The following is a 15,821-nucleotide window of genomic DNA, read 5'->3' as shown; positions in this document are numbered from 1 at the left end:
AAACACGGTGCACGGGCCGCCACTGCAGGCCCGTGTTGTAGCTGCCAACAGGGCAGTTCTCGCAGCTTGCAAACTGTTGCCTTGCGGATCCTGGCGCACATGGAAATGAACAGGGGGGGGGGGCAAAGCAAAAATTGAACGGGGCTGGTGAACGTGGGCAGTGGGCATGGCATGGCAAAGGCAGCAGGCAAACACAGCCCGCAGAAGAAGGCCGCTGCAGGCAAACACAGCCGGCAGATGAACTGGCCGGCACAGGCCTTGAAGAAAAAACAGCCAGCCGGCAGATGAAGTGGGCCGGCACAGGCCTTGCAGCACAACAACAGCTGCCGATGAAGTTGGCCGGCCTCTGCCTTGCTGTCAGTGGAAGTTGGTGGAGGGAGTGCGGTGGTGCTGGCCACTTGGAAGGCGGGCTCGGACCTACCTACCTGTCTCCCTCCCAACCTATCGCCTTTGCCTGTCACTGTACATACCCACTCCCTTAATTTGTCAAACCCCAATTTAGCCCCAACTTATTTTTTTGTTGTTTTTATTTTTACTCCCCCACTATAAATCGTCCCCTAACCCCCTTTATCGTCTTTGTTCGGCTAACCTATCCTGTCACCTAGCCTACTCCCAACCCCTACGTTCCCTTCCCGGAGGGGAATAAGGGAGAGCTAACGTCCTGTGCCGAGGCCCAACGAAGCCTCAGAATGGCCTCCCCAGAGTTCGGCGATCTAACCCAAAGTGGGTCCAGCGGCCCACAACGACAGCGAGGGGATGGATGGTGCGGAGGGGTACATCTCCTAATCTACCCTAACCATTTAACTGTTAAACTACCCCGGGGCTTTCAACAAGCGCCTCTTGCTTAAACTATTGGTTCTATAAACCCAGATTCCCGTCGCCTGTGTTGGTGTCCTTACAATTTCGGGCCTCGCCCCCCAATTTTCTCTCCGTGCCCTCACACGGTCTCCTGGCTGGGACACGTGGCTCCCTTTGGCAGGCACGACCCTCTGCCGAATCTCCCGCTATGGCACCCCCGGGCACTACACTGCCTCCGAGCCTACCAGCTCCCTAACACCGGGGAGTGCCCCCCATGGCACCTCCCCTGAAACGCACACGTGGCAGGCCGGCCTCCCGGGCCCCTTTCCGAGGGTCACCCGTGCCCACAACACTGCTCACGCGGCTAATGGCGCCCCGGGCCCCCGCACCAAGCAGGCGCACCCGTGCCCACTACGCTATCCCGGCCCCCCATGGGCCCTTGGCCTACCACGGCCGACTAGCCTGGTGCCCGGGGTACCCACTCAGCGATACTCACCTTTCGCAGCCACGCTCCCAAGCCCGTCAACAGGGCTCCTGCACCCCTCCAAATGGGTCTCGAGCCTACATTCCCACCAACAACAAAACGACCTCCATTTTTCAATTTGACTAACCCAGCTAACTCACTCTACACTGACCCCGGGGTCCCTTGGGCGGGAGTCACTCCTCCCCCCAATCACTCATCGCACCATGCATTCCCCATTCGCTCCACTCACACAGACCCGCTGGCCTCACTCACTCAACAAGAACTCACCTTACAACTCACCAACTCTTCAACACACACACCGCTGAACTCTGCCATCCTCCGAACTACCTCCCCTAACTAACTCGTGCTCCCACGTCGTCCCTTAAACTACAGCACGTTCCTTTTAACCTACGTAGCTAAGCTACGTCCCCACTACACATCCACAAGTCTGTCACTGTCTCCTAACTCAAAAAAATTCATTTTATTTCCCAACCTAAATCTGGCTACAATCCCTCTACCTAATCCATTCCACGGACTCCATGAGGACTTACCCCTGCCCCATGAAGTCGGTCTAACTAAGCTAACCCTTCCCCCTAACTAGTTTCCATCCTGTGCCCCGGTAAGGGGGTCTTTCACCCCTTGCGCAGGAATCCTGTGCACCCGAAAGTGAGGCTTACTGTTCTTTTGTTTTTTTTCCATGCGCAGCAACTGCGCGGTAACTCAGAGCTCGCGCACTTTGCACCTGCCCGTGACGTCATGCAGCTGCACGTGTTCCTCGTCCCTCCTTGGACGGTACCATCCGGCAGAGATACCCCTCCTGCCGGATTCCAACCCCACGTGCAGCCATGACGTCACCGTGCGCATAAAAAAAACACAAGCCCCACGTCTCGAGGGGTTCCCCACGCGAACACATGTGCTTTGCCCGTTGGAGCTTAACACACACGATCGCGTGGAGAACCCGTCCGGTCCAAATCCGTCATCCTGCCTAAACTTTGTCCGTCCGCGGGATCGGCAAATCCACCGCGTGCGTTTCCGGACCGGGACTTCACTCTCGCAAGCGAGCACGTGGCGGTCTCGTGCGTTGCACAGCACGAACCGCGTGCTCACTGCTGGCGAACCCGGCACGGTCCCCGAAACAACTACAGCCGCTACTCGGCTTTCTTTCTTCTGTCGCCGTCTCCGTCTCCATTCCACACACGCATACCTGCGTGTTACGACGCACACAGTCCACTCCATCACATTCACACCGGGAGACGCGGCTGCGTGCTCCCGCATGCCAACCGACATCTCCCTCACATACCGCTCTCTCACACACACGGTCTCCCTGGCACACAGCCGTTCACTCACGCGTGCCTTGCCACTCACACACGCGAGGGCACTCACCCGCGGTGCCTCACTCACACACGCGAGGGCACTCACCCGCGGTTCCTCATCCACACACGGCGTGCTGGGAAGCACGTACTCTGGCACCATCGCCACCACACCACTCACACACGGGGTCGCTTCCACACACGGGGACGCACTCACACCTTGCACCACACACACAGGGACAACCACACTGGGGATTTGTGTCCCCACAAGGGTCTCCGGGGCCTCTATACCCCCCAAGCTCTCCATGCACCCGTCCACAGCACCCGTCCTCTCAACCTCGCAAAGCACGACCGAACTCACCTGGTCGTGACTCGCCTCAAGCGGGCATACTCCCTCCCCTCGTTCCTGGAGGAGGCCATCCAGGTGCTCGCACTGGGTCTCCACCCAGTCCGCCAGCTCACCCCCATTGTCCTCCACGACCTCTGTGTGTGTGTGTGCGTCACTTACCCCGTCCAATTCACCCTCTATCTCCCGTGTCTCAACTATTATTATTTCCTTTGTCGTCACCTCGTGTCTCGTCTCACACGTTTTGGTCTCCCCATTTAATTTTTCCCTTTTGGTCACCGTCGATTCCTCTGTCACGACCCTCGCCCAACACGCCCCCTGAATTATTTTTTTACCCGCCTCCACCGCGGGCCTGTCAGCCGTTGCACCCCCTTCCAGCTCGTTTGTTCCTACACGTGGAGTCGCCATTCCCAGCTCCCTGGTCACGGCCTTCATGCCCGCCTGCAGGCATCGGCCCATGTTCTGCGTCTCACCCCGTAGCTCTTTCATTTCTTTTTTTATGTTTGTTTCCATTCCGTTCATTTGTTGTGTATTCGCATCCAATTTTTGTGTATTCGCATCCAATTTTTGTGTATTCGCATCCATCTTCGTTTTCACTTCATTTGTATTTGTATCCATCTTTTCATTCATTTGTTTGTTCATGCCTTTCATTTCGTTTTTCATATTCGCTTCCATCTTTTCGATCATTTCCGCATTCATCTTTGCCAGCATGGTGAATAGCTGGGCCATGTCGGGTGCGCTTGGGTGAGCCGTTTCGGCAGGGATCAGGGAAGGGTTTTGGTGGAGAGGGGGGGGAAGGTGTCATACACCGCGGCCGCTGCCGCACCCATTTCGGGCTCTGGGTTCAGTTGGGCGAGTCCGTGTTCCTGCACAATCAACATTTCCTGCACGGGGATTCCATCCTGGACCATGGATTCTACACATTCTACATCCATTTCTAATACCCCCGGCTCCCGCTCGCCTTGAGACGCCATCTTGCTTCTCGTGAAGGGTTAATTTAACTCGCTCGTAATTTGGAGGGAATCGGGGGTCGCTTCTCTCACCCCTGGACCGATTCCCGTGAATTTAGCTGGAGACGGGAGAGCCCGTTTTCCTGTTCTCCAATACCAGTGCCGCGAGGAGGGCGATGAATTTGTATCGCACGACCTGACACCAGTGTTGCGGTATTCGCGCCCGCCGGCGTGCTGACGGCCACGTAACTCGAATCGCGGCACGTCGCCCACCGGACGGACAATCCAGTCGTGACCCTCTCGGACTAACGCCGGGAACCAGTCACGGGTGGACCTTTCGGTCTCACCGCGATCGAGCCAATCAGCCCCCGCGTGGGATAGGGTTGCTCGCCAAATTCGACCTACCTAAGTACCCACACGGAGGGTAGACCGGGCGATCGCACCTCGCCGCAGGTCGACTTCGGACACGGGCCACTTAAGCGACCCGTTCCGTACTATCGGGATAACCGAGCGGTCGGCCTCGACGGTTCGATTAATTATCGGGCGTATTCAGCCCACTACCAACCCTTTACGTGAAGCAAGATGAGGATTCAATGAGAGAAATGACGAAGCGAAGCGGGAAAGCAGTTCAACATAAAGCACATTTATTCGCGATGAACGGAAAGCACACATATACAATTCCACCAAAAGCACACAGAAAAGAAGACAAAAAGCAAATGCGACAATGCAGATCTAATACCGATTACGCGAGCACACGGCAACACTTATACAATTTTACTTCACAGACGGCGCCGACAACACACGTTCCCAAAACAAAAGAAAAGAGAACCACCCTCCAGGATGAGGGGGTAGGCGGGCCTGGGGCCGAGACCGTGTCGGGCCTACCCATCTGGTGATGAGACGCGGAGCGGCGGTGGTGCCTCAACTCCGCGGCCCTCGCGGACAGTGTCTGGTAGGGGGTGGGAAGGGGGCCCCCTTGGTCGCACTATCTCAGCGCGGGGGGGAAACAGGAGGGGGTTGCTGATGCTCGGGGAAAGGAGGATTTTTACTCTGTCTCGGGTCCCGCGACGAGCGTCTCCACCTCGACCAGGTCGCGCCGTCGGCCTCCCTGGTGTGCAGCTCCCGGCACCGACGCGAGCACCCCCTCGTCTGCCTTCGCCGCCGCCGCCTCTCCACAGCTCCGTCCTCTTCGCTCCGACTCCAACTCCGAACTCTTCCTCCTGCGAACTCCCCCACTGCACTCAACTCCAACGCACACGACGACCCTTTTCTGACGAACGCAGCCGCTTATATAAGCCCCGTGGCTTCGCCTTTGTCCCCCTGCCTTCGACCTTTCACCTCGCTCCCCATTGGCCCGAGAAAAAGTGGGCGTGAATGCATTTTGATCCATGAATTTGCATATAGCGACCGCCCTCCAACGCCCTGGAGGCGGGGCCAAATCGCCCCTTGCTCACCAATTGGACGGAACAAAAGTGGGCGTGAGTCGTTTTTGATCCGTTTTTGGAGCGGAAAGTCCGTGGTTTTGTACACGCTGTTTGGCGCGCGCCCTGCACGAGTCCAATACCGGTACCCACAAGCGGCGCAAGAACGGTGGCGATGCGATGGTTGCGAGGTGTGACGGCAAAGGTCGTGGCTGCCATGGTGAAGCGGCGCCGCGGTGGGTGGTTGATGTTGTGATGACTGTTGAGACGCGGTTGGCGGTGGTAACAATGGCGGTTGGTCCAAAATAAAGATAGTAAAAGAAAACGGCTATCCTGAAGAGTCGCAGCACGCATGAATGACATTTATTCCCTCTAGAGAACGGGTTTGGGCCTAACTACACATATACTTACCGAGATATCTCACCTCAGGGACCTGAATGGTGGTTTGCGAATTTGGTAACCACAACAATATATACATATACAGTATACATATATATATATATATACATATACATATACAGTATACATATATACAGTATACATATACAGTATACATATATACATATACAGTATGTATATATACATATACATATATACATATACAGTATGTATATATATATATATATATGTATATATATATATATATGTATATATATATATATATGTATATATATATGTATATATATATGTATATATATATGTATATATATATATATATATATATATATATATATATATATATATATATATATATATATATATATATATATATATATATATATATATATATATATATATATATATATATATACATATACAATATATATATATATATATATATACATATACAATATATATATATATATATATATATATATATATATATATATATATATATATATATATATATATATATATATATATATATATATATATATATATATATATATATATATATATATATATATATATATATATATATATATATATATATATATATATATATATATATATATATATATATATATATATATATATATATATATATATATATATATATATATATATACATATACAATATATATATATATATATATATATATATATATATATATATATATATATATATATATATATATATATATATATATATATATATATATATATATATACAATATATATATATATATATATATATATATATATATATATACATATACAATATATATATATATATATATATATATATATATATATATATATATACATATACAATATATATACATATACAATATATATATATATATATATATATATATATATATATATATATATATATATATATATATATATATATATATATATATATATATATATATATATATATATATATATATATACAATATATATATATATATATATATATATATATATATATATATATATATATATATATATATATATATATATATATATATATATATATATATATATATATATATATATATATATATATATATATATATATACATATACAATATATATATATATATATATATATATATATATATATATATATATATATATATATACATATACAATATATATATATATATATATATATATATATATATATATATATATATATATATATATATATATATATATATATATATATATATATATATATATATATATATATATATATATATATATATATATATATATATATATATATATATATATATATATATATATATATATATATATATATATATATATATATATATATATATATATATATATATATATATATATATATATATATATATATATATATATATATATATATATATATATATATATATATATATATATATATATATATATATATATATATATATATATATATATATATATATATATATATATATATATATATATATATATATATATATATATATACATATACAATATATATATATATATATATATATATATATATATATATATATATATATATATATATATATATATATATATATATATATATACAATATATGTATATATATATACATACAGCTCTGGAAAAAAATAAGAGACCACTCCAAAAAAATTTTAAATCAGCATCTCTTCATGTATGGCAGCCATTCCATTCCAGTGTCTGTTGAATTCCAACACAGGCACACCTCATTCTACTTGGTGAGGTACTGATTAGGTGATCACCTGAACCGAATCTTATTTAACAAGTAAAAGTATAAAAACCACTGCTGTGGTCATCACTATCCTCTTGCAATAGGACCAGGTGGATGGCAAAAACAGTGCCAGTAGTACCTCAAAAGTCATTGAAATCAAAAAAATAACTATTGACCATGCCAAAAGAGTTGAAAAGAAAAGTTTTGAGTGAGGAAAGGAAGGGTTCAATTCTTGCTTTACTGGCAGAGGGATACAGTGAGCGTCACGTTGCTTCCATCCTTAAAATTTCAAAGACAGCGGTTCATAAGAACAAGGTCAAGCAGCAGACTTTGGGGACAACAAAGCTACAGACTGGTGGAGGGTGAAAACGACTTTCCACTGACCGGGATGACCACCAACTCATTCGAATGTCACTCACCAACCGTAGGATGACATCAAGTGACCTACAAAAAGAATGGCAAATGGCAGCTGTGGTGAAGTGCACGGCGAGGACGGTTCAAAACAGGTTCCTAGGGGCAGGGCTGAAGTCATGCAAAGCGAGAAAAATGCCCTTCATCAATGAGATGCAACGAAGAGCCAGGCTGAGGTTTGCAAAAGACCATAAGGATTGGACCGGAGAGGACATGAGTAAGGTCATCTTCTGTGATGAGTCCAATTTTCAGCTTTGCCCAACACCTGGTCATCTAATGGTTAGACGGAGACCTGGAGAGGCCTACATACAAGCCACAGTGTCTCACACCCACTGAAATTTGGTGGAGGATCGGTGATGATCTGGGGGTGCTTCAGCAAGGCTGGAATCGGGCAGATTTATCTTTGTGAAGGACTCATGAATCAAGCCACGTACAAGGTTGTCCTGGAAGAACACTTGCTTCCTTCAGCTCTGACAATGTTCCCCAACTCTGAGGATTGGTTTTTTCAGCAGGACAATGCTCCATGCCACACAGCCAGGTCAATCAAGGTGTGGATGGAGGACCATCAGATCAAGACCCTGTCATGGCCAGCCCAATCTCCAGACCTGAACCCCATTGAAAACCTCCAGAATGTGATCAAGAGGAAGATGGATGGTCACAAGCCATCAAACAAAGCCGAGCTGCTTGAATTTTTGCACCAGGAGTGGCATAAAGTCACCCAACAGCAATGCGAAAGACTGGTGGAGAGCATGCCAAGATGCATGAAAGCTGTGATTGAAAATCAGGGTTATTCCACAAAATATTGATTTCTGAACTCTTCTTAAGTTAAAACATTTGTATTGTGTTGTTTAAAAATGAATATGAACTTGTTTTGTTTGTATTATTTGAGGTCTGAAAACACTGAATCTTTGTTGTTATTTTGACCAGTTGTTATTTTCTGCAAATAAATGTTCTAAATGACAATATTTTTATTCGGAATTTGGGAGAAATGTTGTCAGTAGTTTATAGAATAAAACAACAATGTTCATTTTACTCAAACACATACCGATAAATAGTAAAACCAGAAAAACTAATAATTTTGTCCGATCTAATTGAAACTTGCCAGATATATTGCTGGGGACTGGAGGATGTGCCTTTTCAAGGTTTGATATGAATCGGACAAGTGGTTCCCAAGTTATGGCCATTTATTTACCAAACCAATGACAAGACACGTTGTTGCGTGGGCGTGGCCGATGGGGGAAGGGAACCTCAGCCGCGTTCCCCATTACAGGTAACAACGTAAGGGCTTCCGGAGAGTGATGACTTCGTGTATTCTCATAATTTCTCGATTTCTTTTGCGCATTTATAGATAAACACAATGCCCCAAGTTATGATCGTTTTCATATTAGACGGTGTATAAATTTCGGTAACATCAGAGTGTTGGTATGCTCCGAACCAGGAAGTAATTTTTTTTTCTCTTCTCTTCTCTTTTTGTTTTTCCTTGCCACGACATTGCGAAAAGGTAAAATATGTTGGTGCCAATTGAATATTTGGGCATTAAAACTAAATTGCGAATAATCGTAACTGCGAATAATGTGCGAACTTCCGGGCCACGCACGTACGGGCACGCGAGAGCGACGAAACGGCCTGTGTGGTTGTTGTTTGTTGCTCGCGGTTTGAATATTTATTTATTATTATTTTTTTTTTACGGGCACGTACTGGTAATATAAACAAATATATACATATATATGTTCATATACATATATATATATATATATATATATATGTATGTATATATATATATATATATATATATATATTTTGTATAGCTTGTCGAGGCTCGTATGAGAGCGAACACACAACGCACAGCAAAGGGGGGGGGGGGGAATGGAAGGACAAAACAGTGGGGAACAGAGACATTAGGAGTTCTGTGGAAGGGAGAGGGATGGGGCGGAGAACACGGGGACATTACAAGATGGACATTACAGGGACTTTCAGGAAAGAAAGCAGGGAATTGAAGGAGGTGGGCTTGGATGGATTATCGGGGGTAGAAAAGATCGAGTATTTGGATGGGGGATGATAAGAGGTGGTGGTGAACAGCTGTTTTGAAGGCCTGGATGGAAGAATGGGATTGAATCGAGTGAGGGAGTTTATTCCAAAGGTGGGGAAAAAGAGGAATGAAAGAGTGAAGGTGAGGAGTGTTTCGTGATTTTGGTAGTTTTACCAGAAGGGGGTTTGTGGCGGACCTTGAGCGCCCTGCAGAAATGTGGTGGGGACAAATCACAGAGAGAGCAGAGGGGGGCGAGGCTGGAGAGGAGACGGTAGAAGACAGAAAGACCACCGACCAGCCTGCGGTGATTGAGTGAGAGGCCCAAAGACTCAGCCTCAGCGCGGGAGATGCCAATGATCCGAAATGCCTTGGTTTCCACAGCGTGAAGCCGAGAAAGGTGGGAGGCAGGAGCACCAGCCCAGAGGGGAGAGCAGTACTCAATCAGATTGCGGACGAAAGCTTTGTAAGTGGTCAGGAGCTCAGGTGGGCCGAGGAAGGACTTTTGCACGGCGCAGGATTCCCAGTTCGCGACTGGCTTTGGAGGTGAGGTTTGAAATGTGGCTTTCCCAGGAAAGATCATGGCAGAAAGTGAGACGCAGAAGCTTGAAAGAAAGGACTTCTTCCAGAGGATTGTTGAGAAAGTGGATGGGGGGGGGGTTCTAAATGGTATTTTCAGAGAGAGATTGTGAGAGTGTGAGATTTGTCCGGATTGAAAGACATGTTCCATGTGTTGGACCAGTTTGTGATTTTACCCAGTTCTGCAGTGAGCGAAGAAGCTGCAGTCTATACATGTACATATATATATACATATATATATATATATATATATATATATATATATATATATATATATATATATATATATACAAAAATAAAAATATATCTTAAATACATATACAGTATATATATATATATATATATATATATATATATATATATATATATATATATATATATATATATACATATATATATATATATTTCTCCACATATATTATATATATATATATATATATATATATATATATATATATATATATATATATATATATATATATATATATGTACACACATACATATATACCTACACACACATGCCCGAACACCTGACATGCAAACTGTGCTATCCCATATCCAGGGCCATTGAGTTAAGCACACCAAATTACCTCCTTTTAAAGCCTCTCACCCCTCCACCCCCTATGGACGTCTCCGGGCAGTGTTTCGTATGATTCATTTGAACATAGTGTTTTAACGTACCGCATTTCATTCAATTCTGTACAAATGCGGGCAGACGGGACCAACCCCCCCCCCCCCAAACACCCACGCTTCCCCTCAAGTTCCGCTACCAAATGCAAGACGAAAACCCTCTACAGGTACTAAATCTCCGCAGATACAGAGCTTTCTCCAGGGACTACATCTGTGCAGATACAATGCCACCTCCCCCTCCCTTACCCCACTACAGACCCGATATTGTGTCGATACAGCACCCCTGCTGCCCTAACAATTCACTGTGAACCTTGAGAAAACCAACTCACAACGTCCTCATTATATCAATAAGGAAAACAACATTTCACTTGTGTAGTAATTCCCACTTTTGTTCCTCCACAACCATTGCTTGAGCTACGGATTACTCCAAACCATTCTCTTGTGCTGTGGCTTTGCATTAATAATTCAACTCAAAAGTAAGACATCTTCTGGAGAAGTATTTGGTTCCAGCCGATTAAAAAATAAATTCACATCGATCTTCATCGACCACATCCCGACCAGACACAATTTCCACCCACTCATCCTTACTCACGTTTAAAAGCCAGATAAATGAGGGATTTTAGGAAGAGGTTGCCCAGTCTTTGCGAAGTTGCATGACTCACGTATAGTTGCAGGAGCCACCAGACGTTCCAACGCAAGAAGGAGGTGTCTCTGAGCAGCATGGAGGCCTGAGTCTCAGAACACAACGCCACAGGAGGATGATGGGTAGAGTTTACGGCCTCGCTCATGTTGACCAGGTTCAACAGAACGGAGCGTTGCAATCTCACTGACAATTTTCTTCTGCGTTCCTTCGACTTATCCTGATGCACGCCAAAGGTTAATGAAGAGCGAAGAGATGTGATGGAAGGAAGGTCGGCGGAGGGTGCAAGAGTCGCAATCCCCAACCTCAGAAGGGACCATATTGTCCGTGCTCCACTTGGCATAAAAAGTTTGCTCCGAGTGGTGTTGTTCAGTAAGAACTTAAGAGAGTTGAAGAGGATTCTTTTGTTTCCAGCTGAAGCTCCAGGGTCAGTCCTTGTGCTTGGTGGTGATGGTTGGCAACCTGCCACTTCACTCTTCGCTTGGTCGGGGTCATCGTAGTGCAAGATGGTGAATGTATCGGTGACGGTTGCTGCCAGCAGCAAGCCAAAGCAAAGCAGAACTTTTGTTCCCATTGTATTCTGCTGAGAGAACAAGTGAATCAAAAAAAGCTTTTCCAACTTCAGTCCATTATCTCAATGTGAAGGTGTCACTTGAAGTGATACCATGCATCAAACATACATCAAAACATCACTTGATACCTTTATGCACCTTTATGCACACGTGAGATTCAATAAATTTCCATGTTACAGTTCTGAAAAAAGTAAAAAAAAGTTATTATTTCAAACAATGAGCTTGTCTTGCATTGTGGACGACAATATGTACTCTAAAGCCAGTCTTCACAGCTCCCTCCTTCTCTGGACAGCAGATGTTACATTAAAGGAGCAGCATTCAACTGATATTCCTTGTCCAATCGCATGGGTCTTGGTTAGTTTCCCATTTAGTACCTTGGGCTCCTGGGCTATAACCCTGGCTTCTCTGGATGACGTTTCCAAGGTGTTGCACGAGCTGCCAACAAGTCGATGAGGTTCAAAACAATCGGCTGTTTTTGTAATCCCCACGGAGAGGCCTTTCCTTAGACAATGAACGATGGATGTGTCACTGGTCACTGCCCAGACTGGACGGTTTCCCATAAGCTACTTTCGCATTGTCATTCACACGAGAACGTCACGTGCAAGCTGCTCCATGCTGTAAACCTTTGAAGAGGAAATCACCGCAGACTCCCAAGGACAAACTTTCTTTTATCCTCTCGCCACTGCGCCAAGTTTCTGACCTCCGAGACACTTTGAGGAAGTCTACGTGCGGAGTGGCCTATCGTAATCTTGTCTTTCGCACAAATCGATGTAAATCAGCTTGGAAAACATCTCATTAAAAAAAAAATTTTAGTGAAAGAAAAACATTTGTTTTCAAACTTTATGAATATAAGATGCGCGTCAACAAATGAGGACAAAAACAGTCTGACATTTGTGGATGGCATGTGTGAGTGATGGCTTCCTACATGCGGTGACAGCAAATTGTGAGCAAACCCATTGCCTTTCACAATGGAAAGATGGTCGAAGTCATTGTCGAGGAGGTTACGAAGAAGTTGCAAAATTTGAGAACAGATTAAAGCACGAGGCACGTTTGCTCTACGGCTCGGATACGGCGGCCGTACGTCCCCTGAATCGACAGAAACGTGCGGCGGCTGCAGAGTTTCTGAGGAGGCCTCAGGGTGGCCCTATGCCGTATGGCTATCTTTTACAGGCCGTAGGAGTCTCCGTGGAATTAAAGCGCGGAGTTATAACTTTTTCATTTCTTGGTTGGCCGTAGCAATTCGACAAGCCGTAGCCATGACATAGATGTGTTCCACGTCGACCGTACGTAGGGCGTACAGTGGGCTTGCGTTATTCGTGCGTTTTCCGTATGCTCTTATCACTGAAAAATGAATTTTGCCAACACAAAATTACGGTGGCCGCACTATTTCCACGTTCACCTTAGGGCCCCCCTGCGGTCACCTTGAGGCTACCTTGCGTCTGCCTTGAAAATTCTATGGCTGCTGCAGGGACGCCCTGAGGTCACCGTGCGACATCAAATCAAAGACCGTACGGCACCCCCACGTTTTTTGGTCTCCACAATTTCTAAATACCCCGTGCAGCTACCCAAAAAATAAAACCATATGTGACTGCTACATTGTGTGACCGTGGAAATACTGTGACCGCCCTATAATTGCTAGTGGCCATAGTTTTTTAGACCCTATGGCCGCCGAGCCAAATGTGACTGAAGCATAAAGGGTAGCGAAGGTGGAACAGCGGTAGCAGATGCACTTAATGGTGCTGTTGGGAACAGAATATTGTAAGATTGTGACAGTACGGGACAGCATTTTAAGGTCGATATGACTTTGTATATTGTACATACTCAAAGAGTATAGGGAAATCTATTAAATTCCAATGATTTAGCCAGGTGCGACCGATGTGGGGGGGGGGTATGAGATGGTGGTGAACAGCTGTTTTGAAGGCTTGGAGGGAGGAGTGTGATTGAAGAGTGTGGGAGTTTGTTCCAGAGGTGGGAAAAGAGAGGAATGAAAGGGTGAAGGTGAGCAGTGATTCTTGAGCTTCTTGATTTTCTAGTGAAGTGGGATAATTGTTTCAACCTTTCCAATATTGGCATTCAATGTTTGTTTCGGCAATTGTTCAACAGGCCAGATTATTTAGCAATGCAAATTAAAAATTCATTTTGCCTGATTAGATTTAAAATACATTTTTTTTTATAATTCAGCATTTCATTTCATATGTAAAACTTGCAACACTATTTATTTCTGTGCAGGGCTGTGTGTATTTGACCTAATCACATTTAAGTGTTTTTGAGTGAATGACATGGATTACAGTAGATAGATAGTCTCTAACTGGGAAGGAATTCACATTCAATGTATAATATTGTGGTTAAATTCGACATGAGTTTGTTCTGGTTACATTCGATAACTTCGTCAAACTTTGCTTGACGCCGCAATATTAATGTTTGGTCTGTTGAGTTGCTGCCTTTACACGTCCACACCACCATCATTTCAGGGAACAGAGGTTGACATGAGATTTCCAGAATGTCTGTTTGGTCACTGTTGGGTCAGTCCACCCCCCAACCACCTTTCTTCCCATGCTGTGATGGCTGTCCAATAAACACCATGGCATCACACTCTCCTCTCTGCCTGTGGAGTTGGTCGACTGGCTGTCATTAAAGTTCAATACTCTCATCCACCCAGTAGATGGCCTCACCAAACCACTTTCTCTCTTGTGGAGCAGCAGTGACACATTCTACCTGATTAGTGATTTAATGGCCAAGTTCATTGAACGCTCTTTAGCCTGACTCAGTTCGTGCTGCTAGATAATCTCGACTGGTCCTTCAATGTCCACAAGTGATCACATGTTGCATGAAGCCAGGTACTATACTGTAAATGTCTTCTTTGACTGTCCTGTGTGCATGTGAAAATATCCAGGAGTTTTGCAAGTTTGCTGAGGGTGAAAATATGAGGAACTGGAATGGCACTCGGGAGAGTGCATACCTCCGCCAGGCTGAACATTTTACCTTTGGTATCCCACTTATTGGCCAAATCTGGATCCAGACCTGAACCAAAATCGAATCGGCTTGTTCTTGTTGCCGAACAAACTCGTCCACCCTGTTTCTTCCGAATCCGTCAACAAATTTTTGAGATATCCTATCCACACACAAACAAACACATCCCGATGAAAATATAACCTTCGCCAACCAGTGGCGGAGGTAATGAGCCAAGTGGCATCTTCGAACAGCGCCTGTAATTTGGACTCGCAATGAACCTCACCTACATTGCCACAGCTTTGATATATATATATATATATATATATATATATATATATATATATATATATATATATATATATATATATATATATATATATATATATATATATATATACAGTGGGGAGAAGTATTTGATACACTGCTGATTTTGCATGTTTTCCCACTTACTAAGCACGTTGAGGTCTGTAATTTTTATCATAGGTACACTTCAACTGTGAAAGACGGAATCTAAAACAAAAATCCTGA

The 15,821-nt window shown here is 43.9% G+C and overlaps 1 protein-coding gene across 3 annotated transcripts in view; it reads right to left on the bottom strand.

Annotated features, from left to right (window-relative positions):
* The window catches only part of LOC147025559 (uncharacterized), a 103,035-nt gene that overhangs the window by 21,423 nt on the left and 65,791 nt on the right, over positions 1-15,821 (bottom strand). For 2 of the 3 annotated variants that reach the window (XM_085886625.1, XM_085886624.1), the window contains exon 2: positions 11,792-12,349. In XM_085886625.1, the coding sequence (XP_085742751.1) occupies positions 11,792-12,343 (552 nt within the window). In that variant the 5' untranslated portion in view covers positions 12,344-12,349. Of the gene's footprint in view, positions 1-11,791; positions 12,353-15,821 lie in introns of all 3 variants that reach the window. The other variant, XM_085886623.1, reaches the window with a different exon arrangement.

Source organism: Eptatretus burgeri, chromosome 6, assembly GCF_056783735.1.
Source record: "Eptatretus burgeri isolate ZD-2024b chromosome 6, Ebu_testis_v1, whole genome shotgun sequence".
Classification (NCBI taxonomy): Eukaryota; Metazoa; Chordata; class Myxini; order Myxiniformes; family Myxinidae; genus Eptatretus; species Eptatretus burgeri.
This window is presented reverse-complemented; position numbering and strand designations above follow the sequence as displayed.